We start from the raw sequence: 25915 nt of genomic DNA, 5'->3' as shown, positions 1-25915 counted from the left end.
GGTGGTGGTAGAGGTGGGGTGGATGGTGACAATGATGACGGTGGTGATGGTTACAGTGATGGTGGTGGTGGTGGTGGTAGAGGTGGGGCGGATGGTGACAATGATGACGGTGGTGATGGTGACAGTGACGATGATGGTGGTGTTGGTGACAGTGACAGTGATGGTAGTGGTGGTGGGGGTAGAGGTGGGGTGGATGGTGATGACGGTGGTGATGGTTACAGTGATGATGGTGGTGGTGGTGGTAGAGGTGGGGCGGATGGTGACGATGACGGTGGTGATGGTGATGGTGACGGTGGTGGTGGGAGTAGAGGTGGGGTGGATGGTGACGATGATGGTGGTGTTGGTGACAGTGACGGTGGTGGTGGGGGTAGAGGTGGGGTGGATGGTGATGATGACGGTGGTATTGGTGACAGTGACGGTGGTGGTGGTGACAGTGATGATGACAGTGGTGGTGACAGTGACGATGGTGGTGGTGGTAGAGGTGGGGTGGATGGTGACGATGATGACCGTGGTGATGGTGACAGTGACAATGATGGTGGTGGTGACAGTGATGACGACGGTGATGGTGACAGTGACGATGGTGGTGGTGGTAGAGGTGGGGTGGATGGTGACAATGATGACGGTGGTGATGGTGACAGTGACGGTGGTGTGGTGGTGGTAGTAGAGGTAGGGTGGATGGTGACAATGATGACGGTGGTGATGGTGACAGTGACGGTGGTGTGGTGGTGGTAGTAGAGGTAGGGTGGATGCTGACAATGATGACGGTGGTGATGGTGACAGTGATGATGGTAGTGGTGGTAGAGGTGGGGTGGATGGTGACAATGATGACGGTGGTGATGGTGATGGTGACGGTGGTGGTGGTAGAGGTGGGGTGGATGGTGACGATGACAGTGGTAGTGATGGTGACGGTGACGATGGTGGTGGTAGAGGTGGGGTGGATGGTGACGATGACAGTGGTGGTGATGGTGACAGTGACGATGATGGTGGTGGTGGTAGAGGTGGGGTGGATGGTGATGATGATGACAGTGGTACTGATGGTGACAGTGACGGTGGTGGTGGTAGAGGTGGGGTGGATGGTGACGATGACAGTGGTGGTGATGGTGACAGTGACGATGGTGGTGGTGGTAGAGGTGGGGTGGATGGTGATGATGACAGTGGTGGTGATGGTGACAGTGACGATGGTGGTGGTGGTGGTGGTGGGCGTAGAGGTGGGGTGGATGGTGACAGTGGTGGTGATGCAGTTCCTAATGGGTGTTTTCTTTTCCTCTCTGCATTATCTTCCTGAAAGCAGAGGAGAGAGACTCCTCCCTTGCCTCCCCCTTGCCCAGGATGTCTGTGAGGAGCATTCAGGAGCCTCATTACCACTCCCTGGTTTCTATTTCAGGATATTGACTGGGTACAGACAGAGAAGCACGTGTTTGAGCAGGCATCCAGCAACCCCTTCCTGGTCGGATTACATTCCTGCTTCCAGACGACAAGTCGGTAAGAAAAAGAAGGATGTTTCTGATACTCCGCAGATTTCAGATTTGAGCTGCACAAAAGCTAAGTCTGGTGTGATGTGTCAGCTGTTACCTGTAAGGTTCTCCCAGTTGCTGTATGGGTGTTTTCAGGTCAGCAGACTCTCTTTGTTGTTCTCTTTGGTTGGTGTCATATTAAGTACATTTCATGATCTGAGCTTAAGTTATTTAATTCCGTTTACAAAATACTTATTGGAGGTATCCCACTCAGTGCAGGCAGTGGGTCAGGTGCTGGGGCTATGAAAGTAAGCAAGAGAGGTGGATTTTTGTGCTTATTAAAGTACATACAGCTTCATCTTCAAGCTTTATATGTATTGGAATTCTTTGGCTTTGAATACGTTTGAAAGCTGGTGATCTAGGACATTAAATGTATGCTCTGTTTAAAATTCTGGGGGCCAGTTGCCTTTGACCTACCTGATTTGTTTATTTGAAGAGTTGTTGAGTATGTTCTGCATCGAGTCCTCAAGCCCATCCCCAGGTTCAACGATTGGCTAGGAGGACTCCTGGGATCAGTCATATGGCCGCACTTGGGGCCACAGCTGGGCCACTACACTGGAGGAATAAGGGAGACTTGGCCAAGGAAAAAGGCACATGGGGAAAATTCCAGAAGAAACCAGTCACGAGCCTCCCAAGGGCCCTCTCCCAGTTCCTCCAGCAATGAATTGTGACAACTCAGGGGTTTTGTCATGGGCTGGCCCTGCAGGCTGCACACGAACCGAGATTCCAGACTCCCAGCGGAGAGCAGCTGTTCAGCATCGCATTGGTCAGGGTTCTCCTGAAAAATAGAACCAGGAGCGTGCGTGTGTGTGTGCGTGTGTGTGTGTGTGTGAAGAGATTTATTGTAAGATACTGATTCATGGGATTACGGAGGCTGAGAAATCCTACAGTCCACCATCTGCAGGCTGGAGGCCCACGAGAGCCAGTGGCGCAGCTTGAAGGCCTGAGAACCAAGAGCTGATGAGGTCGATTCCAGTCCGGGTCTGAAGGCCTCAGAGCCAGGAGCAAGGGAGCCAGAAAGTAGATAGCTCGGTAGTCAGGGAAACACAGCCTTCTTCCTCTTTCTTGTTCTCTTCACGCCCCCAGGGGCCTGGACGATGCCCGTCTACTTCAGGGAGGGCCATCTGCTTATTATTCCAGAAGCACCCTCACGGGCATGCCCAGAAGTCATGGGTAGCCAGCTGTCAGGGCATCCCTATCCCGTGCCCAGTCAAGGTGACCGTTGAATTCACCATCAGGAGCATGAGGCATCTTGTTCAGGCACACACAGTTGGGGCACAGCTTTTTTTTTTTTTAATGTGTTCTTCTTGTTTTTGATGGAGTCTCACTCTATCACCCAGGCTGGAGTTCAGTGGCACCATCTCAGCTCACTGCAGTCATCGCCTCCTGGGTTCACACGATTCTCCTGCCTCAGCCTCCCGAGTAGCTGGAATTACAGGCACCCGCCACCACACCTAGCTAATTTTTGTATTTTTAGTAGCAACAGAGGTTTCACTGTGTTGGCCAGGCGGGTCTTGAACTCCTGACCTCAAGCCATCTGCCCTCTGCAGCCTCCCAAAGGGCTGGGATTACAGGCATGAGCCACAGTGCCCAGCCTCCAGAGTTTTTTTTTTTTTTTTTTAAATAAAGATAGGGTCTTGCGGCCGGGCGCGGTGGCTCAAGCCTGTAATCCCAGCACTTTGGGAGGCCGAGACGGGCGGATCACGAGGTCAGGAGATCGAGACCATCCTGGCTAACACGGTGAAACCCCGTCTCTACTAAAAAATACAAAAAACTAGCCGGGCGAAGTGGCGGGCGCTTGTAGTCCCAGCTACTTGGGAGGCTGAGGCAGGAGAATGGCGTGAACCTGGGAGGCGGAGCTTGCAGTGAGCTGAGATCCAGCCACTGCACTCCAGCCTGGGCGACAGAGCATGACTCCGTCTCAAAAAAAAAAAAAAAAAAAAAAAAAGATAGGGTCTTGCTCTGTCACCCAGGCTGTGCTCAAACTCCTGGGCTCCCACCTCAGCCTCCCAAAGTGCTGGGCTGGGATTACAGCGTCCACCACTCTGCCTGCTGGTCATGCAGAAGCATTTTATATCCGTGTAGGGAACCGTTTGTAGTTCACATTCCCAGCCCCAGCTCTGGGCCAGCTTTGCGGGCCAGGCTTCCTGAGCACAGCGGTTGCCCTGGGTGTGACTCTCTGCTGCCCAGTTCTAAGCTGTACGTCTGGCTGCTTGTGCTCCTCCGCTGCACTCTCGGCTCTCCTGACCTCAGGGTCCTGTCCTTGCCTGTGCTCGGCAGCCACCCGTCTGCCTGTCGGAAGAGCCGTTCCCCGACCTGCTCTGCCTGCGGTGCTGCCCTGGTCAAGGGTTCCTGTTTTCCGACTGCTTCCGCCGCCTCAGTGTGCTTCACGGTCCCCCGCCCTCCTCACCTGACCCCAGGGCTCCCCAGTGTCGGCTTCCCCATGTTGGGCCTGGGCCATATTTGAGAAGCACAGATATCAAGTATCTTTCTCCTGCCTCAAAGCTCCTCTGATTCCTCCCCAGTTGCTTTTGGGGTAAGTTCCAAGCTTCCTGTGCGTGTAGACGAGGCTTGTAGTGACCAGGCCCCAGTGCCCCATCGCAGGCCCCAGCGTGGCGCCCCCGCCCGCAGCGCCCGCGCCTGACAGCTCTGTCCCCTTTCCTCCTGCTCCCCTGCCTCCCGGAGCGAGTCAATGCCTCCCTCTGTGTGTTCCCACCGCTTTTCCAGGCCTCTGTCCGCCCCACCTGCCATCCCTTGCGATTTCAGAATGCGCCCGGGGAAGGCAGCCCAGTGCCCCTCCGCTTCCTGAATGGTGAGGTTCCAAGAAGGGCTTTGTTTGGTTTTGGTTCGTCTTCCTGTGTGAACTCGTAGGGATGTGGATGTAAAAGGGGTCCGATACCCCACCCTCACTTCGCCGAGTGGCCCAAAGCACAGCCCCTTCTGCACTTGTGTCTTTGGACCCTTCTCCCGAGTCACAGGTTCCCAGCTGCGTAAACCCGGACGTAAAGAATTGTCATCTGTGGGGTGTCTGTGGGATCCCCGCAGCGGCACCACTCACTGTCCTGTGGGAGGTTCGGCATTCACATTTGGGAAGGATCCCTATGCGTGCCTAAGTTTTTTGCCCCCTTTTTTTTTTTTTGAGGCGGAGTCTCACTCTGTCGTTCAGGCTGGAGTGCGGTGGCGCGATCTCAGCTCACTGCAAGCTCTGCCTCCCGGGTTCCTGCCATTCTCCTGCCTCAGCCTCCCGAGTAGCTGGGACCACAGGCGCCCGCCACCTCGCCCGGCTAATTTTTTGTATTTTTAGTAGAGACGGGGTTTCACCGTGTTAGCCAGGATGGTCTCGATCTCCTGACCTCATGATCCACGTGCCTCGGCCTCCCAAAGTGCCGGGATTACAGGCGTGAGCCACCGCGCCCGGCTGTCTGTTTTTATGTTAGCTGAATCTGTCAGTGACTTCCAGAGTATCTGACATATGGTTGGTCAGGATCACAAGTGTCGCCCCGGCTGTTGGGAGCCTGCTTTAGCCCCAAGGTCAGCTGTAGACCTGTCTCCCCCATGAGAAGTGAACTCCCAAAGAGTGGGGCTGTGCTGTCTGTTTTCCAGTCCCCAGCACTTGGTTGACACCTGGCACTTAGCAGCAGTGGTATTAGATGACAATCTCTTAAAAAAAAAAGTGACATCGTTTGTCACACAAATAGGAGATGGACATGTGTCAGATTGTATGTGACTCTAGTGAACCTGAAGACTAGTAAGATGTTCCAGCTGCTCAAAGGGGACTTCAGAGTCCGCACAGACACGGGCGATCAGGGCGCTGAGGCAGAGTTACAGAGAGAAGCAGAACTGGCGTGGGGGCCAGCGAGAATCCGTCGCCCTTCATGGACCGGCCTCGTTTGCTCGTCTGCCTTGCTTGCACTGTTGTCGGTTGCGTGCATCTTACCAAGTTGGAAAGATGAAACCCCAGAAGACCCCATAGAAACAGATAACCAAGAGGAGCGTGTGTGCGACAGCTCCGAAGCCTTTTGCCGTTTTTCCTGACGGCAACACAGCCAAGGTCCGGGCGCACATGCCTGTCAGCTCTGCAGCTCCACACCACGTGGCCCTCGGCACCCCCGTTTCCTCCCTGGAAACAGAACAGCAGGGATGCCTGTGCCCTGTCCCCTGTCCCCTGTCCCCTGCAGCTGCTGTGAGGATTGGTAAAGCTGGGACTCAACCATTTACAGCAAGGCAGGCGCATGGGAACCCGCTCCCTCATCGTGAGGGCCTTTCTTCTCGTTGGCACGGTGTCTTCGAACGAATAGACAGGTAGTGTCATGCGTGAGCTCCGGGTTGAGGGGAGGACTGACAGCTGCCTCAGTCCAGTAGCTGGGGGGCTGTGAAACGTGCCCACAAATCCTCACTGACTGCACAGCACCAGACACCCACATGAAGCAAAGCCAACCTCGGCAAGGCGGCCACGCGTCCGGGTGGCGGAAAAGTCTGGCCTGGCCCAGGTGGGTGTGCTCGGCTGCTCCACCTCTGCTCCTTGGTCACTGGAGGTGACTGCAGGTTTTACGGGGCTTTCTCTCTGTGCGTTGGTTCTGCTGGAACGTCCAGCTGAGGTTTCACATGGGCCTCTTGCTGAGGGCCAGGTGAGTGACACGCAGGACGGGACACCCATTCGCTCTGGGCGGCCTCACAGCTCCCAGGCCACATCCAGGGGATACCTGGCAAATGAAACTGCAGAGGTTTCCTCGCAAGTTTGGTTCCCATAAAGGGTCTGTGAGTGGGGAAGAATCAGAATCGCTTTCTTTCCACCCCAGATCTGGTTGTGCCTCTTCTGGCTGGCCATGTTCGTGTCCACCGGGTGGCTACAGGGAATCCCTGAATGTTACAGTTCAGCATTAATCTCACCTCGTGTGTACAGGTGGAGAGAAACAATTCATTCGCATTTTTAAAACACAATAAACACCTGCTTTATGGACAAACCATACCCTGTATCTACACAGACAGCCCACCGTTTCCAAACAGCAGCCAAAATTAAATGAGCCATAAAATCTCCAGAACGAGAAATCGCTTCAGTTTAAGCTATTTCAGGAAAACCGGGTAACTAGAGATTTAGCTGAAATGACTACTTTCAGTGTCCCCCGCCCCATTCAACTGGAGTCTGAGGACACTTTCTAAGGCACAGTGATCTCAGATGGTAGGTGAGCAAACTACCCCTAAAATATGCCCGTTCACTCGCTGTCCTAAAATAAAACCTCTTACTGTTTGCCACGGTTGATTATTTTACATTCATTCACACTCAGAATGTGTTTCTTTAAAAAGAACACACACACACCCTTGCTTATCTGTGGAAGCACTTCTCAGGCCGTGCACTGACTTAGACACTTGAGTAAGTTCTTCTGGGTCAAAGTGACTTCTGGACGTGAAAAGCACCTCGCCTAGCACTGTGCGTGTGTGTGTGCGCGCGCGTGTGTGTGTGCACGTGTGTGTGTGCGTGTGTGTGTGCGCGCGTGCGTGTGTGTGTGCGTGTGTGTGCGTGTGCGTGTGTGCGCGCGCGTGTGTGTGCGTGCGTGTGTGTGCGCGTGTGTGTGTGTGTGTGTGCGCACGCGTGTGTGTGTGTTTCTTTATCAATTATGCTTTGAAACCTGCCCGAAGCTCTGGAGAGGGAGACAGCTTTGCTAACAGCAGAGAGTGACGTCCCCGGAATCGGTCACCAGCGTCAGGAGGCGTGGCACCCGGAGAGGGCCCGCCGGGAGCAGAGTGGGACTGCGTGGAGAGAAGGGGGCAGGCGGGGGTTGGGTCACATAGGAGGGGCTCATAGGGGACAGGCCTGTGGGAAGGACAAGGGCAATGGTGTGTGTCAGGGACGGGAGAAAACCAGGCCTGAAGGTGCCAGGGGGCTTTAGAAGCTGGACTTGGCCAAGAGGCCCCGGGATGCAGAGGCCCCGGGATGCAGAGGCCCCGGGGATTCTCAGTGCAGTGCTGGTGTTGGGCAAGCACTCGTGTGGGGAGTAGGGTCTGGGCCACAGAAGCTAGAGGGACCTGCTGGGCCTGTCATGGCCTGGAGGGAGGCCTTAGGGGGTGGGGAGGAGGGGCCTGTCCCCATGTGGGGGAGTCGCCCCGGTTCCCAGAAGTCAGGGCAGTGCTGGCCAGACAGGCATAGGGCGGCGCCAGCCTGGACGTGGAGGACTCGGGGACTGGCCATGTTCGTGTCCACTGGGTGGCTACAGGAATCCCTGAATGTTACAGTTCAACATTAATCTCACCTCGTGTGTACAGGTGGAGAGAAATAATTCATTCGCATTTTTAAGACACAATAAACACCTGCTTTATGGACAAACCATACCCTGTATCTACACAGACAGCCGTGGCCTGGGGTGCAGATGCCCCTGGGGGGTGGTTGTGGGTGTGTGAGAAAGAGGTGAGGGTGTGACGGGGTCCGACCCTGGGGTGCTGCCTCCTCAGGGCTGCAGGAGGAGGTGCCGCCGTGGGGTGCGGGCAGTAGAGGGAAGGGCTCAGTGGGTGCCACAGCAGGGACAGCCTCGGCCACGACCTTGGGAAGGGCAGGTGCCTCTCGAACATGAGTCACCTCCCTTTCAAAACCCATCCGTGTGCCGGAGTCACGAGAGCTCAGCACAGAAGGAGCAGATGCTGACTGACACCCGCAGGGCCCGGCGTGGGCGCAGCCGCCTCAGCCTTTGTTCTCCCGACACACGGTGACGGCTCAGCAGCCCCTGCTTTGCTCACTTTTCATCGGGGTTGCCTAAAATGGTAAAAGTGCCACCCTAAACCGTGGCACTTCCAGAGCAGGACGCTCGGGCCCGTGGCCCCCACCAGGCTGTGCATGGGAGAAGGGGCTTTTCCCAGCATCGGGGGCCTGGCAGGAGCCCGGGGTTTGGTTTGCCTTTTGCATTGCGAGGGCGTCCTGCAGTCTTCGGGACACTGTGGACAGCTGCACGTGAACCATCCCAGAGCCCTGGGCAGTCAGGGGCCCTCGGGGACCCCCAGGACATACCTGCAACGCACAGGGGGCCCTGCTGTTTCCTGATGTGGTGTCGCAGGCCACGCGGCGCTGTGCAGAGCACGGGAGAAAGGGATGCGTTGTTCGTTTCTAATCAGGAGGCACTGGCCACTCTTAGAACAGGTCGGGGGCTGGGTGTCATTGCCATGCGGGGTCATATTAGGACCAGGGGACCTCCACTGCCAGGCTTGGAGATGACTTTGCCAGCAGTCAGCAGAGATGAGGTCATGGCGTCTCCTCCTCTCCCTCCAGACCTGAACGTCCCATGCCACTGCGCCCTGCATGGTCCCCAGGGTGGGCAGGGATGGGCTGACAGCCGTGGAGCCGCCTGGGGTCTCCTTAGTTGAAGGAACTTTCGGGACCAATCCTGAAATTGTGCCTTTGCTGCTTAACTACTAGATGACGACAGAGACCACACGAAAGAAGAGCTTCTTTCTAAACCTGTGTCCCATTTTAACATGCAAGAAAGAACCTTCGTCCGCACCCCAGATACCCTGGACTAAGCAGCGTCACCATCTGGACGGTTTTGCCTCTTGTTTTTCCTTTTCTCGTGTTTATTTTTCCATGTGGACTTTATAATCAACCTGTCTGCCTCCAGAAAGAAAAATAAACTGGCATTTTCTTTTCTTTTTTTCTTTCTTTGTTTGGGGGAGGGGGGGACGGGGTCTTGCTCTGTCACCCAGGCTGGAATGCAGTGGCACAATCTTGGCTCACTTCAACCTCCGCCCCCTGGGGTCAAGCAGTTCTCATGCCTCAACCCCCCAAGTAGCTGGGATTACAGGCCTCTGACACCACACCCAGCTAATCTTTGTATTTTTAGTAGAGACGGGGTTTTGCTGTTGGCCAGGCTGGTCTCAAACTCCCGACCTCAAGTGATCCGCCTGCCTCAGCCTCTCAAAGTTCTGAGATTACAGGTGTGAGCCACCGCACCTGGCCCGAAACTGGCATTTTCATTGGGATTTGTTCAGTTTACACATTACCTGGGGAGAAACTGACATCCTTCTAGTGTTGGATCTTCCCGTTCAGGAACCCGGTTTACCTTTTCATTCACTCACATCCTCTTTCCAGAGACTCTTGAAGTCTTCATGTCGTTTTTTTCACTTCCGTGTCTTATTATTATTATTATTATTATTATTATTATTATTATTAGAGATGGGGGTCTTGCTATGTTGCCTAGTCCAGTCTCAAACTCCTGGGCTCAAGCGATTCTCCCTCCTCAGCTTCCCAAAGTGCTAGGATTTCAGGAGTGAGCCATCGTGCCCGGCCACTTCCTTGTTTAATTTTGTCTTGAGTGTTTCGTCTCTTGTTTCTGTTATAAACGAGGTCTTTTTCTTCCCTCAGAGCATCCAGCGGCAGGCAGCTTGGTCTCTGCATGGTAATTGTGGGCCCCAAGGCTGCTGAGTTCTCTCCTTGTAGTAAGTTTCAGGTGGTTTTCTGGGGCTTTGGATGCACAGGGTTGACATCTCCAGGTGGGGCAGCATCACCCGCCTCAGCCGCTGCACCCGGGTTGTGCTGCTTCTGTTCATCCTCCTCTCTGATGACAGTGGCCAGCACCTGCCTCACTGGGGTGACGTCGACAGCAGGCAGCCCTGTCCTATTTCTGACCACAGCTGGAACACTTTGCACTGGAAGGACAGTGCCATCCTCAAGGCAGAACCAAACCATTTACCCATCTCAGACAGGCAGCATTTGCCCTGGCATGGGCAAAGGGTGTTGGGAGGGCCACAGGGGAGAGGAGAGACAGGGCCTCTGCCTTCAGTCACCAAATTGGGTTCTGGAGCCCATAGAGGAGCTGCCCCTGCCTGAGCTGTTGGAGATGGGAATGGACCCTCCCAGTTCCTGGGCCCGTCATCTGGTCTCTGAGGACACCTTCTGCTGGCAAAGGCCCTGGCAATGATACAGCCTCTCAGCCCCAGCCACCGGGAAAAGGTTCTAGAAAGGCTGAGCAGCAGCGTGAAGCTAAGAGAAGATGACCGATAACTGCATACAGAGGTGTGACTTGTCGTGTTAAGGGACTTTCTATCCATTTCTATTTTGCTATCCAGAAAAAACACTGAAAGTTGTTCAAAGGCTTCCTCGCCATTTGTGGAGATCATTGTTAATGATTTTTGCTCCTTAGGGCCTCCCGGAGTGAATGGTGTCATCGTAATGTAGCTGCTGGTATTGAACCATCCTTAGATTCCTGGGGAAAACTGTGCCCTGTCTTAGTGTGTTACTTTGTTAATGTGCTTCTGAATTCAATTTGCTGATATTTTATTTAGGATTGTTTTTGTTGTTGATATTCATACTGTTTTAATTTAGAATATTTAGGACAGAGAGCTACTGCTCCAGTGATCAAGAGAGACACAGGATGGAAACACAACTTTTATCACCTACAGGCCTTGGGGATACGCAACCTGCTGGGAGTCCAGGGAGCATAAAGAGAGACAGGGACCCCTGGGCCAACCCTTTATTGCGTCCAGGGTGTTCTGCACACAGGTTTCCCATGGGAAGTTTTAACTGGTGGACTGAAAGCAAGCAGGCCTGAGCCCCGTGGGGCCGCGCTGTGACTGTGGGGGACTCCATGGTGGGGCCGCGCTGTGACTGTGGGGGGACTCCGTGGTGGGGCCGCACTGTGACTGTGGGGGAACTCCACGGTGGGGCCGCGCTGTGACTGTGGAGGGACTCCGTGGTGTGGCCGTGCTGTGACTGTGGAGGGACTCCGTGGTGTGGCCGTGCTGTGACTGTGGGGGGACTCCATGGTGGGGCCGTGCTGTGACTGTGGGGGACTCCATGGTGGGGCCGCGCTGTGACTGTGGGGGGACTCCGTGGTGTGGCCGCGCTGTGACTGTGGGGGGACTCCACGGTGTGGCCGCGCTGTGACTGTGGGGGACTCCATGGTGGGGCCGTGCTGTGACTGTGGGGCATGGCATCAGCGGGGCTGCAGGGAGGTCACTGGGGCCAGTTGCACAGGGCGGGTGTCTGGGTGGGCCAGCTCGAGGAATGGGAGGATGTGGAACTGGAAACTGTCAAGGTGACAGCCCTGCTTCTGGTGGGAGTAAGTCCAACTTAGATTCAGAATGGATGCCGAGGCGGCCTAAAATGATGAGAGTTCCCTGCACACTCTGCGTCTGATCTCTAGCTTCCTTTTCCCGTGCAAGTTTCATTGGATTTTTAAATTTTCCTGTTTTTTAAATTCCCAGGAACATTCTAAATCGCATTGGTATTACCTCTTGGTGGGATCCGTGTGTGATTGGTGGGCCTTGGGTGTCATGGAGGGCAGCTGCCTCGCTCTGCCCCGGCTTTCGTGATGTGAGCCTTACCCCTCCGAGGCGGGGTGTTCTCACCCAGTTCCACGGCTGCACCCTGCCTTGCCTTCTCCTCTGCTCAGCTTCACCCCAGGCCGTGTCTCCTGGCTCCGGGAAGGTGAGGGGCTGCCTCCCACGTGTCCTTTCGTGTTGCGGACACCCATGTTTGCCTTCCAGGGCTCGAGTGCATTTCCCGGGCATGTTCTGGCATTTTATCCTTGATGGAGAAATCCAAGGCCTGCCAGCATCCCCACCAGTAGATTTCTTTGGACGAAGTAAAATCCTTCTGTTGATTGAGCTTTACCGCCTTTCCTCATCTGCTGGTGTCTTCCTCAGAACTTTAATGTCCGTCCTGCTCTCCGAGTCAGGAATCTGATTTTCCAGCATGCCCTGTGTTGATGGTGCCACGGCCACACCCGCCTCTGTGGCCCCTCTGCTTATCTCCTTCGTTCTCCTCTCCTGTTCCTTGAACTCAGGTGACCCCTGGCCTTCTCCCTCTGGGGGCAGCTCTGTCACCGCTATGGTGTCCGCTGTGAGGCGGGGACAGGACCTGAAAGTGGGGTTTCCAATTGAGGGTTCTGGGCCTGCCCAAGTCGTCTGATGTTGGGTCTGACAAGCCGGGAGCTGTGTGAGCCGGAGAACGTCCCCCAACCTGTCTATGCCTCGGCTTCCCCATCTGTAAAACGGCAAGGGCTGAAACTTACTTTCTGGTGATGCAGTCATGTGCGTTAACACAGAGGGACTTGGAGTGGCCCCTGACGCTTACTGAGGGCCACACCAGGGGTCAGCAAAGGTTGCCTTAAAGGGTCAGGCAGTAAATATTTCCACCTTTGTGGGCCGTGCGGCCTCTGTGGCAACTACGCGTTCTAGCACAGAAGCAGCCTCAGACACTGTGTGAAGGGATGCGTGTGGCTGCGTTCCACCAGAACTTTCTGTACACACATGGTGGCAGCTGGCCCGGACCCATCTGGTTACTTCTTGACTCTCAGAGCGGCGTCTCCTGTACCACCGGTTCCTCCCTCTGAGCCAGCACTTCGCATTCCTGGAGAGGGTGGGGGGAGTGGCGAGAAGGGGCGGCAGCGAGCACGGGGCTCACCTCCTAGGAGGTTTTTGAGCTTCCCGGAGCCCCTGGCTGCCCCCGGGAGGTTTTGTGAGCTTCCAGCATCCCCCTGCAGCTGCCGTCCCTCCACTTCCCACGTCTGTTGGATGGTGCGGGTTCCAGGGCAGGGTCAGGGACTGGATCCGGCTGCAGTCGGCGTCTCTCCTAGTTCCTGAGAGCTGCACTTTGTCTTTGGTTGTTGATGAATCCATTTTCGCTGGCATACTTCATGTTTGCATATTTGATTAAGTATTGCGGACAGGCAGGTGCAGTGGTTTATACCTGTAATCCCAGCCCTTTGGGAGGCTGAGTCCAGAGGATCACTTGAGGCCAGGGATTCAAGACCAGCCTGGGAAATATCTCGAGATCCCGTCTCTATAAAAAATTTAAAAATTAGCTGACGGTGGTGGTGTGAGCCTGTGGTCCCAGCTCCTCACGAGGCCAAAGTGGGAGAATTGCCTGAGCCCGAGAGGTTGAGGCCGCAGTGAGCCATGATCACGCCACTGCGCTCCAGCCTGGGTGACAGAGCGAGATCCTGTCTCAAAAAAACATCTCTGAGGGCACGTGTCTCGTGCATCCCGCGTCCCGCCTCCCACCTGGGCTCTGGTTGCTCCTCTCCCCTTGCAAACATGGGAGGAGCATGGCTGCCAGGGCAGGGAGGGGTATCCCCAGCCCAGATCAGGCCACGACATGGCGAGTGTGGCTACTGGTACACGGAGGGGCAGCCTGAGCCCCCACCAGGCCGTACTTCCCAGTGTCCCTTGGGGTCAGGACTGTGCGTGTCACCGAGGGACTAATGGGTGAAGCCACACACGCCCCGTGGCCTGGCCTTGCGCCCCTGCCTGAGAGCCTGTACGCAGGACGGTGCCTACGTGGATTACAGGTGCACACCACCAGCGTGAGGAGAGGAGTGGGCTCGGAGCTCGCTCAGCTGCGGTCCCAGGTGTTTTGTCAGCAGCCGGTTCAGCTTGCATCACGCCGAGTCGCCTTCAGAGTGCATTGACACCAGATTGTCCTGGTGGATTTTTTGCTCTGAAGAAATGTCAGAAGTAGCATTAAGGTTTTTCTGTAGACAAAAAAGCCCACCATCATTGCTGCTTGAGCAGTTGTAAATTAAATAAATTCCTTTCTCAGCAAGCTGCCTGGGTCCCAGGCCTGGGGCAGAGGGAAATGGCTCTCAGCGCCGTTCCCACGATGGGCTTTTCTCCGGAGAGGAAGAGGAAACGGCCTGCACCTCTCCCTCTCTGAGGGTTGAAACGTCCCCCAAATCATCTCAGCCTCCTGAGGCATCGTACTGATGCTTTTCTCTAGAGTTCACGTATTTCTTTATTTTCTCTGGAAATGGAGCTGGCTTTGTCCCTGTCCTATGGGCCGTGATAGCTTAAAGTCAGAATGAACCCACAGAGGCCATGGAGGCCCTTCCCAGGCACACGGCAGCAGCACTGTGGGGGTGAACGTGGCTCCTCTCACAGGGGACGGGCAGAAGGGACTAGCACCCTTTGGGGCGTGTAACTCCTGGTGGCAAAAAATGTGCGGTGAAGTCACCCTAAGGGTTTTTGTGTTTTTTTGTATTTTTGTTCTATTCTTTGCGACAGAGTCTTGCTCTGTTGCCCAGGCTGGAGTGCAGTGGCGCAGTCTCAGCTCACTGCAGCCTCCACCTCCTGGGTTCAGGCGATTCTCCATCCCTCAGCCTCCCGAGTAGCTGGGATTACAGGTGCACACCACCAGCCCTGGGTAATTTTTGTATCTTTAGTAGAGACCGGGATTTCACCATGTTGGCCAGGATGGTCTTGAATTCCTAACCTCAGGTGGTCTGCTCCAGCCTTGGCCTCCCAGAATGCTGGGATTACAGGCGTGAGCCACCGCACCCAGGCGCTCTAAGGGTTTTGAATAAATCCTTTCTTAAAGCTTTCTGACCGGTGGCTCTTGTCTCCGCCCAGTCGTAGGCACTGGCCGCTGACATGCTGAGGACTCATGGCTGAGGCCTGGGCGCCCTGCTGCTCCAGGCCGCGCTGGGCCTCAGGCCGTCTGGGTGGCACTGGCCCGCGGGCTGGGCGGCAAGCAGGGGGCACGGGCGGGCCTGGCTGCAGCCCACAGGCCGGGAGACAGGTGTACGACAGCCTCACTGGAAGGAAGGAACCCCTAATCGTGGCGCACACCGAAGCTGCCTCCTGGTAGAGCTGTGGACCAACTGTATATGACCATGTACATCTTGGCCATGCTTGCCCATATGTTAGATCTGATATCATTCGAAGGATCCTAACCAAGGTTTTTGGATGCAACATAGTCATGTTGATGGGTGTTACAGATGTAGATGATAAAATCATGAAAAAAGCCGATGAGCACTGTCCATAATAGCAAAAACTTGGAACCAACCCAGATGCCCATCAGTGATAGACTGGATGAAGAAAACGTGACACATGGAATACTATGCAGCCATAAAAAAGGATGGGTTCATGTCCCCTGCAGGCACATGGGCGAAGCTGGAAACCATCATTCTCAGCAAACTAACACAGGAACAAAAAAACAAACACCGCATGGTTCTCACTCATAAGTGGGAGTTGAACAATGAGAACACATGGACACGGGGAGGGGAACATCACACACCGGGACCTGTCGGGGGGTGGGGAGCTAGGGAGGGAGAGCATTAGGAGAAATACCTAATGTAGATGACGGGTTGATGGGTTCAGGAAACCTCCATGGCATATGTGTTTGCACTTCCTTAAAGTGTAATTTAAAGTATAATTTTTAAAAAAAGTAATTCTTTTTATCCAATGTAAAACTTTTTTTGAAGGTAAAATTAAAACTTTTTTCTTCTTTACTTTTTTTATAATATAAAATTTATGATTTTAACAACAACAAAAAGCTTTCTGACCAGCTCTTAGGTCACGCGTGGGCTCCAGGGGTTGGCAGCCTTCATGCAGCTTCCTTCCCGTGAGGTTGACACTACTGAACGAGTCCCTCCGTGGATGCACTGAGGACGCTCCTGCACACCGAGGGCACCCTCAGAGCTGCTCTTTCTGTCATTGCCATTTTGTTTATAATACCGGGGATTGGCAAACTTTTTCTTGAAAGGCCCGAGAGTAAACATTTTTGGCTTTGCGGGCCACAGGGTCTCTGTTAGCAACTCCCTCCCCAGCTGCTCCCTTTCCCAGCCGCTCCCTTTCCCAGCTGCTCCCTTTCCCAGCTGCTCCCTTCTCCAGCCGCTCTCCAAAGGCACAGCTTGTTCTTCCGGATGCTGGACTGGCCAGGTGGACGGACTGGCCAGGTGGACGTCTCCAGCTCTGCACTCGGGGCCCAGGGCTCTTTTGATTTTTAGGAGTTTGTTTCCAATCAGAAACTTCGCAGATGATTTGCAGCCAGTTCACCTGCCCTGTGTAAACTGGCCCCTGTCCTCTCTGGCTTAATTCTGGGAGCTCGTGGAGGGCAGGAGCAGGGACAGGTGCCTTGAGGTGTAACAGTGGCGATGGTGTGGGAGCTTGCATGGGATCAAGGGAAACGGGCAGATTCGCCACACACGTCCCTCGTCCACTCTCTGCTCCACGAGGGGCAGCCAGGAGCAGCCACCGGTCCGAAGGAAATAAACAATTCAGGTGCCAGAGGAGCCACTGACCTAAAAACCCACAAGGTGCCCGCCACAGGGTATTTCTGGGAGATTGTGTGGGAATTTAATTTTGAAAATTGAGTCTCATGAAATGTAGGAAAGACCTTATTAGGAAGAGAAACCACGTGGCCCAGTCCCTGCGACAGGAAGGGCCTGCGTGGTCCTGATGACGTCCGCAGGTCTTTTAAAATCATACGATCACGTCTGCGAAACCAGGAGGCCACTTCCCGCCTGGCCTCACCCTGACCCCAGCTTGTCCCCTTGGAGGGCTGGCGGACTCCTCAGCCTCACAACGATGAAACCAGGCCTTAGGCCGCCCCACCTGGGGCCTGCGGTGCTGTCCCCATGCAAGAAACCGCCTCGCTCCAGCCCCCGGCAGATCCTGCCCCAGCCCCCTGCCCTGGTTCAAGCCACCTCTGCTCCCACCTGGTGACGAGCCACCTCCTTCATTCCACGGCCACCCACACTTCCCAAGTCCACGCACAGTGGCCAAGAGCAAAGGCCGGTGAGGCCCCTGCGTGACTCCCTCCGCTCCCACCTGGTGACGAGCCACGTCCTTCATTCCGCGGCCACCCACACTTCCCAAGTCCACACACAGTGGCCAAGAGCAAAGGCCAGTGAGGCCCCTGCGTGACTCCCTCCCCTGCCTACTTCACAAGCCGCCCTGCAGCCCATCCCCCCCAGCCCCTCTCTGCTGCCAGGGTGGTCCTGCTGCTCTTTGCTCTCCCCAGCCCCCAATGCCCCAGGCCTCTGCAAGACTGAACCTCTGAGAGGGCTCAGACCCACGAAGGCTGCTTCTGTGGGGCTTCTGTCTAAGGAGGCCGTCGTCTGCCAAGGTGACTGCAGCCTCCGATGCCTCTCTCCCTGCAGGCTGTTCCTGGTCATTGAGTACGTCAATGGCGGGGACCTGATGTTCCACATGCAGAGGCAGAGGAAGCTCCCCGAGGAGCACGCCAGGTGGGTGCGCGCTGAGGGGGCCGGGTGGGTGCCCGTGGCGGGGGGGTGGGTAGGGGTGGGTAAGTGTGGAGCGGGGGGCCCGGGTGGGTGCGCGTGTGGGGGGTGCGTGTGGGTGAGCGTGGCGGGGGCGGTGGGTGGGGTGAGCGCGGGGGGTGGGCTGGGTGGGTACGTGCGGGGGTGGGGGAGCCGGGTGGGTACACGCGGGGGTGCGGAGGGGTGGGTGTGCGCGGGGGTGGGGGGGCCGGGTGGATGTGCGCGGGGGTGGGGGGGCCGGGTGGGTACGCGCGGGGGTGGGGGTCCGGGTGGGTACGCGCGGGGGTGGGGGGGCCGGGTGGGTGTGTGCGGGGGTGGGGGGGCCGGGTGGGTGTGCGCGGAGGGGGCCAGGGACGTTCTCCAGGGGTCAGCCGGGCGCTCAAGGGAGCGAGGTCCAGGGAGGATGGCAGAGGGCACCACGACCCCCGCAGTGTGACGCCTTCCATAGTTGCTCCGGAATCGTAACTTTCGGGAGGTCCCCTGAGTTACGGTGCCTCAGAACCGGTCCCCTGGGCTCCACCCCTGAAGCAGCAGGTGCCTGGTCTGAGCCTGGTCCGAGAGAGGGGAGGCCTGGGACTGTGCTGTCCTTGTGGTGGCTCTGCCGTGGTTCTGCTCTTCACCCTGTCAGTGGCACGGCGTGGCCAGCGTTCACTCAGCGTCAGAAGCAGAACGAGAATGGTCTCTTTCTAGAGTGAGCCGAGAGACTGCTTCCTGCCCCCCCTTTCGTGTCTCTATTTTTGGGCCTCCCCCAGCAGCCGTGGGGCCTCCAGGACCGTCTGGGGGCTTATTTCAGGTCCCTGGACCTTTCCTGTCTCCCGTAGTTTCTCTTTTCCTCACTTCCTTACTTAAGAAGGTTCCATGCAATTTTGTGAGTCACCTTAGATTCTTTCTGGCAATAGGACAGTAGGCAGTAAATCTAGAACAGTGCACTCAGTTCCCACACGCTCTTGTTAAAAACCGTGGCAAGATACACACACACACAAGGTAGCGTTTTGGGGCGTGGAGTTCAGTGGCACTGAAGGCCCCCCGTGCCACGCAGCCACCGCCGGCCCCCGTCCCCAGAGCACGCCGCTCTTCCCTGCTGAAGCTCGGTCTGTCGGACACTCCCTTCCTGTCCCCCGCCCCAGCCCCACGTCCTCGCCCCAGATGGGCATGTCCCACTTTCTGTCCCTCTGATTCAAGGACTCTAGGGACCTCTTCGCAGTGGAATCACAGTGTGGGTCCTTTGGTGTCCTGGAGTCCTCAGGGTTCATCCGTGCTGTGGCCTGTCTCAGGATTGCCTTCCTTTTTCAGGCTGGATAATGCCCATCGGATGGAAGGGCCACACTTTGCTTCTCCGTCCATCCCTTGGGGGGCACTTGGGTAGCATCCGCATGTTGGCCGTGGTGAACATGGGTGTAAAGTAATCTCTTGAACACCCTGCTTGCGGTTCTTTGGGGTATAGGCCCAGAAACTGAATTGCTAACCACAAAGGAATTCCGTATTTCTTTTTTTTTTTTTTTTTTTTTGATGGAGTCTCGCTCTGTCACCCAGGCTGGAGTGCAGGGGTGCGATCTCAGCTCACTGCAACCTCTGCCTCCCAGGTTCAAGTGATTCTCCTGCCTCAGCCTCCTGAGTAGCTGGGACTACAGGTGTATGCCACCACACCCAGCTAATTTTTTTGTATATTTAGTAGAGACGGAGTTTCACCATATTGTCCAGGCTGGTCTTGAATTCCTGACCTCAGGAGGTGATTCGCCCGCCTTGGCCTCCCAAACTGCTGGGATTACAGGCGTGAGCCGCCCAGCCTGGCGCTGTGTTTAATTTTCGAGGACCTGCCGGACTGTCTTGCGCAGCAGCGGCGCTGTTCTGCACTCCTACCGCAACGTGCCAGGGCTCCAGTCTTTCCCGCGTGGAAGCCGTCGTGTTATTTGCCTGCTCCTCCCCGTGTGGAGGCTGCCACGTCGTTCTCTGTGTCTTTGACAGCAAGCCATCCTAAGGCGCATGGGGCGGTTTTCTGGAGCTTTCATTGCATTTCCCTCCCTGGCCCTGTGCACTGAACTTTCAAATCCTGGGCCTGGTTGTTGAGAGGACGCCTGGCCCGTGGTAGGGCAAACGGGAGCGTGCGGCCTCCAGGCTGGAGCTGTTGGTGCAGCCTCCGGCACAGGCCCTGTCCCCATGACAGCATCCCGCCCCCAGGTTCTACGCGGCCGAGATCTGCATCGCCCTCAACTTCCTACACGAGAGGGGGATCATCTACCGGGACCTGAAGCTGGACAACGTCCTCCTGGACGCGGACGGGCACATCAAGCTCACAGACTACGGCATGTGCAAGGTGCGTGCCTCGGGCCGCCTCCCCCGACCATCCCGCGTGTGCTTCTCAGGGCGCCTGTCCTGCGGGGTGGTGTCTACAAGAACCCTCTTGTGATAACTCTGCCCCCACAGGAAGGCCTGGGCCCTGGCGACACAACAAGCACTTTCTGCGGAACCCCGAACTACATCGCCCCCGAAATCCTGCGGGGAGAAGAGTACGGTGAGTGCCGCGGCCGTCCCCTCTCGGAGCACACGGGGCCAGAAACAGCCTCGCGCCTCGCCCAGCGGCGGGGGAGAGGTTTCGCTGACCATCTTCCACCCAAAAGCCACACACTCTTTCGCAGCCGGATGTCATCATCTGGTCTCAGCCCCTTCTTTGAATTCTTGAAAACCTCCCGTGTCCACTTGAGCAGCCCCTTGGGGAAGGGCACCGCACAGGATTCCTCCTGCCAAGGAGCCCCAGGGGCACAGGGAGGGGAAAGGCACAGAAAGCGGGGGTGGGACAGGGTGCGGCACCTGAGTCCCCGTGCTGCCCACGTGGCTGGGGAGAAGCAGGTGTCTGGGAGCACCAGGGGGTGCAGGAGCGTGTGGAGAGGACCCCACCGCCCCTGCGGCTGAGGGTGCCACGCACACCGGAGTGTGTCTGCTCCTCTCCCGTCTCTGGGAGTGAAACATGGACATGGTGGGCATGCGTGTGCAGCCCTGTGTGCGTGTGTGCTGGTGTGTTGTGCTGAGTCTTTATGTTTTGGGCATCCGTGTATGTTGTGTGCACACACATACTGTGTTTGTACACACCCCATCCACTTTTGCATCCTGGTGTTTTGTTTGCTTTTTTTTTGAGACAGAGTCTCGCTCAGTCGCCCAGGCTGGAGTGCAGTGGTTCGGTCTCGGCTCACTGCAAGCTCCGCCTCCTGGTGTTCACGCCATTCTCCTGCCTTAGCCTCCCGAGTAGCTGGGACTACAGGCGCCCGCCACCACCCCTGGTTAATTTTTTGTATTTTTAGTAGAGACGGGGTTTCACTGTGTTAACCAGGATGGTCTCGATCTCCTGACCTCATGATCCACCCGTCTCAGCCTCCCAAAGTGCTGGGATTACAGGCGTGAGCCACCGTGCCCGGCCTCATGCTGGTGTTTTCAGTGAGGCATACACGAGTGTGCCTTCAGATGTTTTTACACATTTTTTCGCCATCAGAATGGGGGTGGGGCAGGAAGGGTGGGCAGGTCACTCACCCCTGGGATAACTGGGCTCCCCAGCTGCCGCGATGGAAGTCTCTGTGGCCAGAGAAGGACAGATAGCAGATTGGAGGACTGGAATCCATTCTAGAACCCAGCTCGGGATGGGGATTCTGGGGGGGACAGCGGCAGCGTCTCACCTCAGCAGGGAGCAGGGGGACTTCTGGGGACCCAGGGGCAGCTGCCGTCCTTGGGCAAAACTGCTCAGGGCCTCCCACCCCCATTCGCTGGAACACGTTCCCATCAGGTTGGCTACTTGAACATTTTTAAAAAACAAAATAGCCGGGCACGGTGGCTCAAGCCTGTAATTCCAGCACTTTGGGAGGCCGAGACGGGCGGATCACGAGGTCAGGAGATCGAGACCATCCTGGCTAACACAGTGAAACCCCATCTCTACTAAAAAAATACCAAAAAAAACTAGCCGGGCGAGGTGGCGGGCACCTGTAGTCCCAGCTACTCGGGAGGCTGAGGCAGGAGAATGGCATAAACCCGGGAGACAGAGCTTGCAGTGAGCTGAGATCCGGCCACTGCACTCCAGCCTGGGCGACATAGCGAGACTCCGTCTCAAAAAAAAAAAATAAAACAAAATGACTGTGGAAGAAAACCCGGGAGAGTCTTTCCGTTATTGCAGCAAAAGGGCTTCTTCAAGCTTAGATCTGTGAACGCAGAAACGAGAGAGGAGGGTCATCCACAGGATCCACCAGTGCCTCGTGCCTCTGTGGTCACAGGTGCCCTGGCAGGACTGACAGCCCAGAGACAGCCTGGAGACCTCCATAGTGTCAGGGACGGTGGCAGGGAGGCCGAGCTGCCAGGCGGAGCTGCTGGTTCTGTCTGGGAAGTGGAAGCCACAGAGGCCTGTGTGCCGCCCACTTGACCCTGGCTCTCACTCGTGTCAACTGGGCATGAAAACCAACCGCAGCCAGGTTCGCCCTGCTGCCGGCCCATGTGGCCCCACTGGGTGACAGCCGTGTGCTCTCCCCCAGGGTTCAGCGTGGACTGGTGGGCACTGGGCGTCCTCATGTTTGAGATGATGGCCGGGCGCTCCCCATTTGACATCATCACCGACAACCCGGACATGAACACAGAGGACTACCTTTTCCAAGGTGCGTGCCCCGCTGCACGTTCGTCCCCCTCACCTGCGTGACTGCCTTCCTTCCTTTTCAAAGGTGCAGGTGGAGGGGTCTGTGGGGGCCAGGAGCAGCAGTGCCACGCAAAGCATACCAGGACCCTTTCCTCCTGGCCGGACCTTGTCCCACATGCCACTCCCTGGGCCGTGGGGTGGGGTGACCCCACCTGTGGGTCAGCAGGAAAGAGAACCTGTCCCGATTCAGCTCCAACTCCCTCCTGCCCTGGCCAGCAGCACATCCTGGAGCCCCAGCTATTGGCTGTACGGAGCTGAAAGCACAGCCCTCGCCCCCAAAACCCACAGCCATCATCATGGGCTCCTTCCCACCTGGAGGCCCCGGGACCTGCTTCTGGTCTGGAATTCAGTGCCGCGGGATGTGGGGGTCCGGGACCGTGGCTGTCTCCGCTGTGCCCTCTGGTGGCCAGTGTGCAGAGGCACCCGTGCATCTGCGATCTTGGGGCTGAGGAGGGGGAGCCGCTGGTTCACGCCCATTCCCACAACACATGCCAGCACATGTAACCGGGAGGCCCAGGGAGGACCCGGCGGGACTTGGGGTTATAGATACTGCTGGGCTGTAGGAAGGGAGGGGGCTCCAGGGCCCCAAGTCTGAGCTCCCAAAGCTCCTGCTCAGAATAGGAGTCTGGGCGGCGCTGGGCAAATCACACACACGCCGGGAAGTGCTCACCAGGCTCCGCCCTTGCAGTGATCCTGGAGAAGCCCATCCGGATCCCCCGGTTCCTGTCCGTCAAAGCCTCCCATGTTTTAAAAGGATTTTTAAATAAGGTACGTTTCTGGCCAGGCTGACAAACTCGTTTGTGGCCTCGGTGTTGGTGGGCAGAGGGCCAGTCACGGCTGTTGGCCATTTTTTCACGTCGGCTGCTATGTATCGGGTGTGTGGGCTGATTTTCCGCTTCAGTATTTGAGCTCTGTTCTGTGAGTCGTCCGTTTTTACTCACACCTAACAAAATGAGAATGTGTGCCCAAGGAAAACGGAACGAAGCCTAACATGGGGGAAGGAGCTTTCAGTAAAGGAAACGTCTGATTTCCACCCGCTGGGTCAGAGCATCCGGGGAGGGCTTGTCAGCACTAGGAGCAGCCACCAAGGAGAGCGGGTCCTGGGGCTTCCGGGATGGGGCTGACTTGTCCTTGTTTGAACTCTAACCTCCAGGACCCCAAAGAGAGGCTCGGCTGCCGGCCACAGACTGGATTTTCAGACATCAAGTCCCACGCGTTCTTCCGCAGCATAGACTGGGACTTGGTAAAGCATCACAAAGCCCATTTACACCCCCATCGCCATCCCAACCCCAAATCCACGCAACCCCCACCCCACCCCATCCGAACCCCAACCCAATATCCACCCAACCCCCACCCCAAACCCAACACCCCTACCCCAGCCCCCACCTCAACCCCAATATCCACCCCAACCCCAAATCCATCCAACCCCCACCCCTCCAACCCAACCCCCAGCCCAACTTCAACCCCAACCCTCAACCCACACCCCATCCCCAATATCCACCCCAACCCCACTCCAACCCCCACCCCTCCACCAACCCCCCCAACCCCACCCCCACCCCTCTACCAACCCCCCCAACCCCACCCCCACCCCTCCACCAACCCAACCCCAACCCTCAACCCACACCCCAACCCCAATATCCACCCCAACCCCACTCCAACCCCCATCCCTCCACCAACCCAACCCCCAGCCCAACTTCAACCCCAACCCTCAACCCACACCCCAACCCCAGTATCCACCCCAACCCCACTCCAAACCCCCAACCCCAACCCTCAACCCACACCCCAACCCCAGTATCCACCCCAACCCCACTCAAACCCCCCCAACCCCACCCCCACCCCTCCAACCCCCCACCAGTGGTGGACAGAGCCGGGGCTGCACGGGGCGGGCGGGCTGTGTGAGCTCACGCACCACCGGGCTGGGCTGGTCCTTGGCACGGCCCCACCTGTGTGGAGCCAAGGCTCCTGTCTCCCAGAAGGGTCAGCTGGGAATGGGGGGCCGCCCCCAGGGCCCTGAGGAGGGATGGGGAGACACATTTCGTCCTCCGGAGCCAGGAGAGTGAGGGGCCGGGCAAGTTTGGCCCATGGCGCTTCCTGGCACCCTCCGACTGTGCTGGCTCGGTGTGGCCGGGAGCTAGTGGCGTGTGTGTCCTGGCCTATGAGCACATTGGCTGTTGGTTCCACAGGGATCTGACAGTGGGGGCCGTCCTAGAGCAGGGCGTTTGCTTTGGTTTTGTGGCTGGTTTTATCAGCAGTTACTGGACAGGACCAGCAGTGGCAGCGTTCACGGCTTCAGCTTTAGCGCCAGGTATTGAAGGAGAGTGAGTCTGTGGGCAGGGCCCGACGTACACTGGCTCGATTTAGGAATCTGATTTCGGTGGCGTGTGAGCAGGGCGCATTCAGTAAAAACTGCTTTGAGTTTTGACCATTCCCCAGCTGGCCATGTGAGACCAGTACTCTCGGGTGATGAGGGCGGTGACCGAAGCCCCGGCGGGCCACGTGATCAGGAGGCGCCGGACGCCCCGAGGGGTCAGCGTACAGGCGGTTTTGCCAGACGGTGGGCTGGCGTGAGCATCTGGCAGGTTAAGGCAGGCGAGGCTGCGCCGCTTGGTCGTGGGTTCTGTGGGAAGCGCACTCTCCACCCAGGATGTTTCCAGCACATGGCGGGTTTGTTGGGAGGTGACCCCATCTGAAGCTGAGGACCGTCTGTGAAATTTGTTTCCAGCTGTGTAAATGGTTGCAGAGCTATGGAAATAAAACCTTTCAAATATACTCTTGAGGAAGAAAGGCAGATTGGATAGCTCATTAAGTGCATTTCGGAGGAGGCCGAACTGAACCAGGAGAAAGCCCAGCTCTGAGGCAGCGGGCGCTCCCCTCCCCCACCCACCCGACTTCTCCAGGCAGCCTTGGCCAGTGCGGGGGTCACTCCCTGGCCCCTGTGGTCAGTGGGGCCTTGTCCACCCAACAAGTCACTATCTAGTCAAAGGACTTGCTTTGCCTGTGCATGTGTGAGAGCGTGGGGGAAGGTGGAATCAGGTGGTCGGAACGTGCCCGCACACAGCCCTTCCAGAGCCCAGCTGGGCTGCCGCCAAACTAGGACGGGGCCATCCTCTGTCGTGGGGTTGTCAGATGCACACACTTAGAAATGTTCTGAGCATAGGCACCTGCTACGGAATCAACTTCGCAAATTCTTCATTTAAATGTATGCCTCTGGGAGCATAAGGGAGAAGAGATCTGCCTTTTGTTCTGACTGTCGTCCTCAGGCCCAGGAGGCGGCTAGCGGTGGCGTCCCCTTTTCTCTGGCCCAGGCACCCCTGGCTTAGCGACGTTAGTGGTGGCGTTCCCCTGTCTATCTCAGGCACACCTGGCCTAGCTGGTGTTAGTGGTGGCATCCCCATCTCTGGCCCACAGAACGCCTCTGATCCACACACACACTCAGGTCCACATGCCACACAGCTGAGCCTGTGGCAGGTGCTTAGTAGAATCACTTGAAGAGCCAACATCCCCGCTCCCAGCCTCCTCCCCTCGCCCGTCTCAGCTGAGTCTCCACTGTGCCTTTCCCACCCTCTCTCTCCCACGCCCACCTTGGGCCCACCAGCACCGCGAGAGAGCCCAATGCTGGGTGCAGCCTCGATGCCATCCGGGCCCCTGATCTTGTCTCTCAACCACTCTTGCTTTACCGGGAGTGGACGGATGAGAACAGCTGGCTGCCTGCAGAGTGAGGCTCCTTCTCTTCGGAGCACTGTCTAATCTGA

General features: G+C 56.8%; 1 protein-coding gene across 22 annotated transcripts in view; it reads left to right on the top strand.

Annotated features, from left to right (window-relative positions):
• PRKCZ (protein kinase C zeta) overlaps positions 1 to 25915 on the top strand; it is a 147615-nt gene that overhangs the window by 113729 nt on the left and 7971 nt on the right. For 16 of the 22 annotated variants that reach the window (XM_015133724.3, XM_077979631.1, XM_077979672.1 and 13 more), the window contains 7 exons: positions 1385 to 1482; positions 17378 to 17464; positions 19676 to 19811; positions 19922 to 20009; positions 22006 to 22125; positions 22852 to 22931; positions 23317 to 23406. In XM_015133724.3, coding sequence (XP_014989210.1) covers positions 1385 to 1482; positions 17378 to 17464; positions 19676 to 19811; positions 19922 to 20009; positions 22006 to 22125; positions 22852 to 22931; positions 23317 to 23406 — 699 coding nt within the window. Of the gene's footprint in view, positions 1 to 1384; positions 1483 to 17353; positions 17465 to 19675; positions 19812 to 19921; positions 20010 to 22005; positions 22126 to 22851; positions 22932 to 23316; positions 23407 to 25915 lie in introns of all 22 variants that reach the window. The other 6 variants (XM_077979638.1, XM_077979712.1, XM_077979734.1 and 3 more) reach the window with 1 other exon arrangement.

This window comes from Macaca mulatta, chromosome 1 (assembly GCF_049350105.2).
Source record: "Macaca mulatta isolate MMU2019108-1 chromosome 1, T2T-MMU8v2.0, whole genome shotgun sequence".
In the NCBI taxonomy this organism is placed as follows: Eukaryota; Metazoa; Chordata; class Mammalia; order Primates; family Cercopithecidae; genus Macaca; species Macaca mulatta.
The sequence above is the reverse complement of the archived record's forward strand: the minus strand, read 5'-3'. Positions and strand labels throughout refer to the sequence as shown.